Raw genomic sequence first — 12,036 nt, 5'->3', positions numbered from 1 at the left:
ACACTGCTGAGGGGAGCAGTAGGCAAGACTGGAGAGGTCAGCTGTGCCAAGTGGATTAGCTCCCTGGCTGGGGATCATGAACTCATGCTGCAGATAGCTTGACAGTGCTGAAACTTAACCCTTTGCACCACCAGGGAGGCCCCTTAACTAACACAGCAACCTGGGCTGCTCTACCTTGAGATTCAGATGCACAATAGTTAGGGGAGGGGGGAGGTGAGGGAGAAGGGATAAGGACCTTATTTTTTAGTATAAAAGCTCCCCAGAGAGAGAACCAAGTAAGCATTATCACACAGGCTTTTTAACAAAATCACTCATCTTTTTCTTACTCACAAAACAGAGCCTATTTTGGTGGTGGTGTATACACAGAAATGTATCCCTACAATCTGGGCCAGGGAGGAGGGAGGAAGACTGAGAAGTATGAAAGAAACTGTATTAGAACTCTGTCACTGAATTTCACTCCAGTGGGTAAAGGCCCATTTTTGATAAAATTAACTTTCTGGGTAATTTTAAGAGTTAATGGCTCAACTATTTACAATAGCTAAGCTTTGGAAACAGCCCAAATGCCCAAAAATAGATGACAGGATCAAGAAGATGTGGTACATATACACCATGGAATATTACTCAGCAATCAAAAAAGATAAACTCATGCAATTTGCAGCAATATGGATGGCGCTGGAAGGGATCATGCTCAGCGAAATAAGCCAGAAAGAAAAAGAAAAATACCGGATGGTCTCACTCATAGCAGGAATCTAGAAAACTTAAATAAGGGACCAGGGAAATGAATAACTATAAGAAAGTGAAAATCAAAATCAACAAACAACTATGAACCAGAGACACTCTATGGGGGGTGGGGGGCGGGAGGGGAGGGATTGGGGTCAGAATGAGGGGGTTGCAATTGTATGGGGAATATAAAAATAGAATTTATTATTTAAATAAAATAAATAAAATAAATAAATAAATAAATAAGAGTTAATGGCTAAAGCCATCTCTAATTATTTTGCCATGTTTCTTCCCCTAAAAAAAAAAAAAATACCCTCACAAAGAGTGATCACAGTAGCAGTTTACCAGGAAAGGGAACTCTCTTCCCTTCTCTTTATGACTTGAGGTTACAAACACCACTTGCCTGGCACTTTCCCTGTATCTAGACATAGTCATTAGAGGGGGGAAAAAAAAAAACCTACATAGAATATAAAAAGAAATCAAGTGTAATAAAGGGAAACAAAATATTCTGTCTGATTGACCTATGAAAACACAAGTAACTCATAATTCTGGTCTTTAAGAAAAGTTCTGTTAAATCTGATAGCATCTGCGCTTTATTACAACTGCCTCTAGTCGCATGTAAATGTGGCTAGGAATGATGATACAGGAATGCTGAAAGGATAATATGTTGGATAAATTAGATTAAATAAAACATATTAGTAAAATAAGCCTCATCTATTTCATTTCACTTTTTGTATGTGCTCATAGGAGATTTAAAATTGCACACATAACACTCATACTTCCGACTGGAACTTGCTATGTTCAACTCCTGTTACTTCCTCATTAGCTCTTCTAAGCCTTGCCTGACCCCTACTGTCAGAATTCAAGCAGAACAGGCAAATTTTTTTTTTCAAAAGATCTATGAAATTCATTTTAGTCTACAAAGTAAAAATATCAGCTTATACAGGCAGCTTTATTGTTACTGTTTTCACAAATAATGCATCACATTTTGCATCTTCACAAAACCTCCGTCTTCATAAGGCAATTCTCTTCACTATAGCCAGCTTCTCAGAACAAATGAAAAATAGGTCTTTTTCTCGTGTGCATGATAAAGCTTCAAATCTTAAGGAACTGATGCTACGCATACCCACAGTGTCCAGCAGTTTCCTAACTTCTCATTCTGGATGCCTTTACATATGAAAATAGGTTTAGTTTCTTGAATGTTAATATGCACTAATCCCTTCACCTTTTTCTTTGTCATCCTCTAACCCAGTATGTAGGCACATAGGTCATTCCATTTTCACAGATGATAAAATAGGTTCACAGAGGTTGCACAGCCTCGACAAGATCACAGTCATGATGCCGTGGAATCAGAATTACACAAAACCCCAGTGCTTTCTTCCCTGTGCTGCCTCATTCCCAGGTGTGCTCCCATTTGTCAGGGCCTTCACACCTGGAAAGACTACTTTAAATACGAGGATTGATACTGTTAATATCAAAATGGAGACCAGACTTGAAAATTCCCTAAGCAGACAAAACCAGTTTAGTTCTCCAATGTTTAAAATGTTTAAAATATGCCTCTGGAAACCAGAAGCAAAACTTAAACTGACTGCCCCAACATTGATAGGACATAACCACTGACCAATTACTGCTCATTTAAGAAAACCCTAAAATTATAACCAATCCCTAAGAAGACAGTCACTCCCTCTTCAATACATAAGCTGCTTTGTAACACTATGCCCCTCTGTCCAGATTTTGGTTTTCATGATCTGTTTGCAAACTGTCATCCAGTAAGTACACAGTAAGCTTTTACTAACTACTACTAAGTACCACAGTACCTGCTGGAACTGAAATACCCACCCAGGTCATTCTTAAAGCTCCTAGAGAAACAGAACCATTAAAATGGACTTGTAAACCACGCATCCAATTCTCTGAGCTACATCAGGAAAGTTAGCTTTGATTCTGTCCTCATAATTTAAAATTTTTGAAGTTCTAAATATTCCTGGGACTAAATCTCCAGGATACAGGGTTCTTTGTGTGCCAAGCTCACCGTGTCTAGATGCAATGAAACTTAAGTCACAAAGATCCCTGGACTAACTTTTGCTGCCCTCTTGTGGGAAGAAAAGCAGCTACTTACTGGAGGGGAAGAAAAGGGGTGGGGGAGGGAATTAAAGGACAAACTGCTAGTGGAGTTAATTCTTGCTTACTTTTGAAAGGATATTACCTAACAGTTGACCCCTTCACCTTTTCTGTGGCTTGAGGATACTGAAGTTCCAACTCCATCACAGGAGAATTAAAAACAAAGGTGGTCTTTTGCGTTTTCTAATTCTTTGAAAACAATAAGCTCTGCACTTGGTAAACTAAGGAAGTTGACCAAAACCATTTGCCTTAAATAAAGATTCCCACCACTCATTCTGTAAAAACTAGGTGGGTTTGTAAATTTATTTTATGTTTAAAATAAAACTGAAATTTCAATCCACACCTAAGAGTCCAATCTCCCAAAACTAGGGGTGAATCCCAGCTTCTTCCCTTCTATCCCTATCTTAAAGAGGAGTTATAAAATATATCCTTGTTTATCACAACCATTAATAAGCCACGCTTCTAATCTGAGCCATTAAAAGCATCCAGTAACTTCTAACTAGGGTTTCCTGGAACCAGGTTTCTTTAATTGGCCAGCATTAAGCTCAAAGCCCTCGGGACAGCAGCAAGAGCCCTTCTGGACACCCGGACACAGTCTTCTGCAGTGCATGGACCATTTGCTCCCTCTGGGGGGCATCCTCAGAGACACCCACAGTGCAATTAGCATTGCCTGGGGTGTCTCAGCATCTCCGTGCACAGCCCCCAACTGGCACAGACCTTTGAGTTTTCCATCAGCTAAGCACTGTTCTCACAAGAAAATGCCAAGGACACTGAAGGTACCAGGGGCTTTCAGAGACTTCCTTATCCTGAAGGTTATGAGCGAAACTTTACAGCGCCCTTCACTGTCTTGGGAAGAAAGGGGAGGGGCCCCACTGGCCTAGAGTAAAGGGATATGGGTGCCCTGGTGGTGGGTGTGGTGGGTGATGTACATCTGAGGGGGTGTGAACCGATTCCCCCGAATGAGATACCGAGCGGTCAAGCAGTGTTACCGCAATAATAACGATTATGCTGAACTGGAAGACTGGGTGGGGGGATAGGGATGGGAAAACCTAGGGGGGAGGAGGCCTAATAGACTGTGGTGGAGAATTATGGTGGTGGGTATGCTGTGGTAACATATCTGAAGAGGTGTGACAAGTATTCCTCAAAGATATACATTGTTGTAAACCAATGTTGCTTCAATAAAAGTGACGTTTTAAAAAAATAAGTCTTTAGTCAAAATGAAATGCCAGTCAAACTGAAATGCTGGTCAAAATGACCAGACATCAGTTTTCATCGCTGTATTGGCAAAAATGTAAAACTTGAGAATGCCCTGCCATGCTGGCAGAGTTGACAAGCGAGGGCATGGACAATGGGCATGATCATACTATTGCCATTGGTGGAGATGTAAACCGTAAGTCAGTCTAAGTTGTGAGGGCACCTTGGCACTATTAAAACATCAATACAGGTAATTCATAAAAATTTGTGCTCTTTTCTCCCATAGCTACGGAATGCTTCCTGGCCGTCCCCATGGTCAGGTATGGCCATGGGCTGAAGCCCTAACCAATGGCAGCACGGTGCCAGTATGGAACCCACCCCAAGGCCCGTGCAGAAGTTCCTCTCCACATTCATTCCCGCTCCAGCTGGCTGGAATGGAGACCACTTCAGAACAACCTTGGAAGTCACAGACTTTAAATGACAGAGCTCCCGCCCCTCAGGTCCTAGAAAGACTGCAGTGGACGTGGACCATACAGCCGTATTTACCCACACAAGTCACACGGCAAGCTCTCTGCAGAAGCAGCCAGACTTAAGAGCAAAAAATGAAACTTGTTTTACGCGAGTCATCATGCATCTTTGGTCTCACTGCAAAGCAATTAGCCTGTTCTCATTAATACATTTGCATGGACTTTAATTCAGAAGTTTCAGTTCCAGGAATTGACCTAAACTTAGGACATATATATTTGTACAATTATGGTAACAAGTTATGCTATATATGTCCACAAAGTCAGGAGTCATCAAATAATATATGGCAAATCCATACAACAGAGTGTTATGGAGAGGGATCTCTGTGTTCCCAAAGAGAATTCTTAAATTCCACTCTAAGAACAAAAATCTGTGTATATGTAGACATGCTGGCACACACCTGTGTCCTAGAATGACAGTGGTGAGAGTGAATTTTATGTGTCAGCCTGACTAGGCCAGGGATGCCCAGATATCTGTTTAAACATTATTTATGGGTGTGTCTACGGGCGTGTTTCCAGAAGAGATCAGCATTGAATTAGTGGGCTGAGCAAAGCAGGAGGCCCTCCTGATCTGAATGGGCCTCACTCACTCCATTGAGAACCTGAATTGAATAAAAGGCAGAAGAAGGTTGAATTCAGTCTCTGCCAGACTGCTGAGTTCAGCATTGATCTTCTGCCCTCTGTGCTCCTGCTTCTCAGGCCTTCAGACAGGAGCTGGAATCTATACCCTCAGCTCTCTGGCTCTCAGGCCTTTGAACCACGCTGATAGCTTTCCTGAGACTCCAACTTGCAGACTATAAATCATGAGACTTCTCAACCTCCACAGTTGTGAGAGTCAATTCTTATAATAAAGCCATAATAAATAAATGGGTCCTATTGGGTTCTCTTTTTCAGGAGAATCTTGACTAAAACAATAGCTAACAAAAAGATAACAGGGTTATCTTTCATACATACCTGCCTTATTTGGAATTTTTACCAGCAGCAGAAAACTGGTGCTCACATAGAGACTAGTGGACAAAATTAATTAGCCTATTAATATTCATTTAGCTCCCACTATCTTCCAGGGGGACCAAGGACACATTTGAAGAAAATTGTAAAGGAAGGTCCTCACTGTTGGACCCAGGTCCTTTTGTGAACATGGGTATCCAGGCAGGAGGCAGCCTCAGTGGGAGAACACAGCCCTTGTAGGCAGAAACCATCCTGACCCATTTGATGGCTAAGATGTGGGGTGAAAGGGATTTAAATTCCAAAGAGGAATACCCCAAAAGCCAAAGGGAACCCAAACACCAGAGGACAAGTACTAAAAACCTATGTAAAAAATGCAGAAATTCTAGAATGAAATTTTCCTTTCTTCAGCAGAATTTACTAACACTTTGCTCAGACGTCTTATCACTACTGCGGTCAAGTCTTTGCTTATGTGGGAAATATTGTCCACACTTTTTTGTGTATGCAATTCTAATCTTAATTTAGATTTATCCCTACTGTTCCATCTTTTCCAAAAGCAAAAGTTTATTCATGGCAGGAAATGAAGTTCACCACACAGATAAGAATTGAAGGTTCAGGGCCTCCCTGGAGGCGCAGCAGTTGAGCGCTGGGTTGTGAATGCCCGCAGCCTCTGTGGCGCCGGTTCGATCCCCGGCTGCTCCCCAGCAACGGGAGGAGGGTCCCACATGGCGCGCAGACCTCTCCTGCCACCCGCTGCTCCCCTCAGCAGTGTACTTCAGTCCTTCTGCCTGCTCTGCTCCCTGCTCTGGCGAATTCTCTCACCCTCCCATGCTTCTGACTGTACCCAGTGCATGTATAAACAAACAAACAAATAAATAAATAAATAAACCATGCCTTTAAAAAAAAAAAAAAGAATTGAAGGTTCAGTCATGTCCTGTTTCCTTCAAGTTTTAATTACTTTCCAGGACAATCCCTCAAGCCTTGCTTTGGAAAACCTAGAAATTTGGTGGTAATAACCCACCCCACTGAAATGCTTTGCCTGTTAACTATCCTGACTCTCAATTTCCACCCAAGAAGAGGGCTGTGTAATAAAAGGATAAAACTAATGATTTCAAGCACTCTATTCTCAAGAACAAGCTCATCAAAAGCTATAGGGTGCAATAACCAGTTAACTAGTTGTGGCATTTCATGGTAGCCAAATGGTATTGATTTAATGCTAAGTCATTAAAATTTCAATCATCTTGCTCTTCTTCTTGAAACTGTCACTAGAGGAGGGAAAATTGAGTTATGAGGGGTTTTAAAATTCATCTAAGCCTAAAATTATATCTTACCCTTAAAATATCAGAATAATTGAGTGGCAAGCATGACCTGCTATATGTCTGGGGGTAAGGATATCTAATAAAATGCACACAAGACCTTTGGGAGACAGAATTTACAATTCTGACACACAGATGGTTTAGGGTTCAAGCTGCACCATTTCCCTACAGAGTCAAAGCATGCTTGGCATTGCCACGCCTTGAATTACCAAAGCAGAGGCAGTAAATGGTCCAGCAGTGAGCCCACTGACAAATATGAATTATTTGGGAAAACACAATTCATTGGGGAGTTTCCAACTCTGTGTGACTTTAAGTGTAGTTATAACAACGAAAGAGGAGATAAACACGCACACAGAAAGATGATTAGGTGTTTTCATCTTTCTTTAGAAATAAGCAAAATAGGCACAGGTCTCACTAGAAATTAGCGAATGGTTCTCAAAAACTTCAGACACATTCCATGTTAAGTCCCATGCAAAAGTCAACACCACTTACTTTCTTTTTTTTTTCAAGTCACTCATTGTCTTTTCTCCACGCCTCTTAAAAGGGTTTTAAATTATCTGCATGCTACCCATCACATCATGGCGAATGTTTGTTTCAGTTTTATCAGTGAAGATGTTCTATCTTCAGAGGAAATTGCAGAGATATATGCATGTATGTATGTATATGCACGTGTGTGTATACATACACACACACACACAACTAATAGAATGCTGTTGAGTTTGCAGGATTCCTTGTGAAAAATCATTTCAAAAATAGACGTCTGCTCAGGACAGAAAAAGAAATAAAAAGCCCAAAGAATGTTCAGGACAACACTCTAAGCATCAAACCACTTAACTAGTTTACTCCATGTCGTGCTTCTTCTGGTTATTACACACCATCAAATGCGCTTGTAAATTTACCTGTCTAAAATGTGGACTCTGGCGTTTGAAAGGGTTTATTAATTGATCTCAGTGGCACATAATGAGCTTAAAGGACTTACCTGTGTGTCCCCGGAGGTGTTGGCTCGAGGCAGACATCAGCTTACAGCACACCATTAACATGTAGGCCAGAAAGAGCCAGTGCGACAGCAACACTGACTTAGCATAGACTCTCATCCTGGAGAAAAAAACAGGGTGCCAGTCAGGGAGGGCTGGGGCGGGGGGTGGGAGGGGAAATGGCCTGTCAGCCAACATGATCCTGAGAATTGGGAAAGAGCAGCCAAACATGCTTGGACTCCTTTCCCCCCAAGGAAATAGAAGCCAATCAAACCTTATTTGCACTGCACATTAACTCAATTTTCAATAAACACCTTTTAAAATAAAGTTTTTTCCAAGTCATGGGCCTCCCTGATGACACAAGGGGTTAAGTCTCAACAATCAACAGCCACTGCAGCATGAGTTTGATCCCCGGACAAGGAGGTGACCCACATGGCACAGCAAACCTCTGCCTCCCCCGCTGCTCCCCTCAGCAGTGTATTTCAATCAGTCTGCCTGTTCTGCTCCCTACTATCTCTGGTGAATCCTCTCACCCCCCACAACTCTGGCCTGTACCCCAGTTCTTATATGCATATTTTTAAATTTTTTTTAATGTATTCCAAGTCAGCAACATGCCTTGGTGAGAAGTCCATTTATAAATCGCCAAGGTATGCCTTGAGCTGTCCTAATAGAACAGAGGGGTCTCATATTACTTCACGTGGTGAAATTTAAAAAGCTACAAGCACACTTAGAGCTAGATTCCAATAAAAGACGTGTGGTCTCTGCACAGAAATTCTGCACACTTTCCCTGAAAGCTTTTTCTTGTGATTGTATGTTCAGACCCTCTGGCTAGAAGGCCAGCCTCCTACTTTATTCGCCAATCTCATAGTTTGATGGGAATATGGGCAAGTGCAGGTAAATATAAAACTAATATCACGTGGCTATCAACAGATGAATTGATTAAGACTATGTGATATGTACATGTATACTGTATCAATGGAATATTAGTCAACAATGAAAAAGAAAGAAACTGTCACTTGCAACAATGTGGCTGGAGCTTGAGGGAATGCTGCCAAGTGAAATAACTCCAGGAAAGACAAAGAACACATGGATTCACTTATACGTGGAATCTGAAAAAGCCAAAATCACAAAGACAGAAAGTCAAGTGGTAGTTATCAGGGTTTGGGGTGGGAAAATAGGGAGATGTTGGTCAAAGGGAACAACTTTCCGTTCAAAGATTACCAAGTTTAGGGATGTAATATACAGGATGATTATAGCTAGTGACACTGCATCATATGTTTGATGGCTGCCAAGAGAGATTTGTCAACGTGCCCACCACAAAAAAAAAAAAAAACACACAAAAAAGTGCTACCTGTGTGACAGGACGGAAGTGGGAGCTAATCTATGGGCATAGGCACCTTGCAATTTATAAACATGGCAAATCAATTCCTTCTACACCTTAAACTCTTACAGTGTTATGTGTCAATTATATCTCAAAAAAGCTAGGGGGAAAGTCAACTTAATTTTCTACAGATGGCGAGTATCAGATGGCTCAGAGACCATTCAGCTCACAACTGAGACTGTGCAATCTATTCTAAAATAAACCCAAAAGAGTAGTAAATAAAAGGAAAATACCAAAAATGCCTTCCTCCCTAATTTCCTGACCTTTATGATAGTAGAGGGAAATTAGATCAGACTTGATTAACTTTTTTGTTCACTCCTTTGTTTAAAGTAACTTTTCAAGTGAACATGAGAAGATGACATTTGAAAGTCCAGTGATACTAGGTTCTGCCTGACAGGTGCCTCCTGGTGTCCAAAATGATAAGATCTACCACTGTGAATCAGAAGAATCCCCTTACATAACAAATGTAAAACGCCTGGGGCTGGATCTTAACACTCAATGCAAAGCCCCTGTTGAGGTCCTAGGGGAAGGTACAGCCTGTTGCTGCTCTTCCAGAACTCTGATTCCAGATGGGCAAGAAGGCACTGCAGCCTCCCCAGCGCCTACATCACACCCAAGGAGCAGGATCTGCCTCCAGTCCTGTCTTAGCTGCTCACAATTCGGTCAAGTAGATCTTGTAGAAAAGGTGTCATGGGGCTCATTGAAAACTATGAGGCCAGAGCAAGGTTCCAAGACCATCTTTGAAGAACTTGGGGTTAAATGCAACACAAGCATTGGCCTCTTTTAGCCCTTGGTCTTGGAAATCCCAAGCATCCCAATTCTAAATGGACATGGAAACATCCAGTCTCTCTGCTTTGAACAGCCTGCATTGCTTTGGTTTCTCAAAGCTTACCTCTGTCTCCCCCACCTCACACATGTGCTGAGGAAATAAAAACCCAAAGAACTATAGTTTGAAAGGCAACAAAGGACACATAGGTAAGCCTATGTGAGCCTGGATGCTGTTACTTAATTATGTCATGATTCTAGGAAATTGATTAATTTGTTAACAAAGGAGAGCATGGAGTTTCAAAATACCTTAGTTGCCAAATTCTTAATAGGATACTTTGTCCCACATGAAATGTTTAAAATTCCAGTTGTTAACCCCAATATCATTTACTGATCTGATTGTTAAAAAGGCTTCTCTCTCTTATTTCAGGGTCAAAAACTCAGAGGCTCAAAAAAGCCTCAAAAAAGAGGCTAACATTTGGGAAAGGTAGGGATTTTGGAGACCTGTCTGGGGGCACTGCCACCATACCAGCATGGCGCTGCAGTGCAGAAATGTATATAACAGGGAAGGCAGAATCAATTTTTCAAGCATTCTGACTACACACTTCAGATGTTGGCAATGAATTTCATGTTTTGTCTAAAAACACAGTGCAAAACAAACAGAACACATTCGTTTGCAGTCTTGTACCATAAAACCAGTCTAATCACAGGAGTGAACCCCTCATATTCCTAAACTGGCCCACACTCCAGGACAGGAGATGATAACAGGATGGGTGCATGAGAGGGTGTGAATCTTAGGGACGACCTTAGAATATGTCTACCAAAAATGGGCAAACGGGGCATCCCTGGTGGTGCAAGAGATTAAGTGCAGCACTATGACCCTATCAGGAGCTGACCCACATAACACAGCAGACCTCTCCTGTCTCGCCTGCTGCTCCCCTCAGCAGTGTATTTCAGTAGATCTGCTCATTCTGCTCCCCACTCTGTCTCTGGTGAATCCTCTCAATCCCTGCACCTCTGGCCTATACCCCAGTTTTTGTATGCATAAATAAATCTTTAAAAAAAAGGGGGGGGGCAAACAATCCATTTCAGTCAAGTGTACCAATATGAGTGGTTTACAACAGTCCATCTAGGAATCCAAAACCACACCTTTGCCTACACCTCAGCTCTTGTATGCATAAATAAATAAATAAAATAAACCTTTAAAAAAAGAATAGGAATGTGGATTTCAGAGCTGGGTTGAGTAGGGAGGCTTTTTAACGAGGGGAGAGAGCATCTAGATAGAAGTTTCTAGATAGAAGTTGTTTTCAAGATTTACATCACTGAAAACAGACACCAAGGAAAGCATTCTACAAAGGTAGAAGCATCTTCTTTTGCTGTCCTTGCCTTTCATCCACATTCCCCTGGGATCCCGAAGGGGGCTTCTGAGCAGTTATCTCCTGGATCTGACTATGTAGCCACCATGCGCTCTGTGGGATGTGGACATTTCTGAGAATATCAGCTATGAGATGCTCCCACCCCTTGTTAAAAAGCCTCCCAACTCAACCCAGCTCTGAAATCCACCTTCCTATTCTTTTTTTTAAAGGTTTATTTTATTTATTTATGCATACAAGAGCTGGGGTGTAGGCCAGAGGTGGGGGGAGGGAGGGAAGATTTACCAGAGACAGAATAGGGAGCAGAAAAGGTGGATCTAACACTGCTGAGAGGAGTGTTAGACAGAGGAGACAGGACTGTTAGCCAGGAGAGGTCTGCTCTGTCACATGAGTTAGCTCGCTGGCGTTGGAGGGGGATCAAACTGGTGCTGCAGTGGCTGCTGATAGCTTCATAGTGCTGAGACTTAACTCCTTGTGCCACCAGGGAGGCCCCAGCTTCCTTTCTTAATTCAATTTCCAGATGCCCACGTCTCTGCCAGCTTCTACTCATCCACTGGGCATTACTGGGCATCTTTTCCTGCTTAGTGGGTTCATTTTCCTGCCTGGAACCATGTCTTAACCAATTTAGAATCTCTTAACTTCAGACTAAATCTTTCAGGTAAGATTTGTCCCACATAATTTTGGATCCCCTGTTGTTAGTCTCTATATACCCAGACCTGTCAGGGT

General features: G+C 42.0%; 1 protein-coding gene across 1 annotated transcript in view; it reads right to left on the bottom strand.

Annotated features, from left to right (window-relative positions):
• The window catches only part of TAFA4 (TAFA chemokine like family member 4), a gene marked incomplete at both ends in the record, with an annotated part of 117,660 nt that extends 109,749 nt beyond the window's left edge, over positions 1-7,911 (bottom strand). Inside the window, one exon of the mRNA XM_084247746.1 lies at positions 7,797-7,911. Within this exon, the coding sequence (XP_084103872.1) occupies positions 7,797-7,911 (115 nt within the window). The remainder of the gene's footprint in view (positions 1-7,796) is intronic.
• Positions 7,912-12,036: the final 4,125 nt, after the last annotated feature.

This window comes from Talpa europaea (genome assembly GCF_964194135.1).
Source record: "Talpa europaea genome assembly, chromosome: 11".
Lineage (NCBI taxonomy): Eukaryota > Metazoa > Chordata > Mammalia > Eulipotyphla > Talpidae > Talpa > Talpa europaea.
This window is presented reverse-complemented; position numbering and strand designations above follow the sequence as displayed.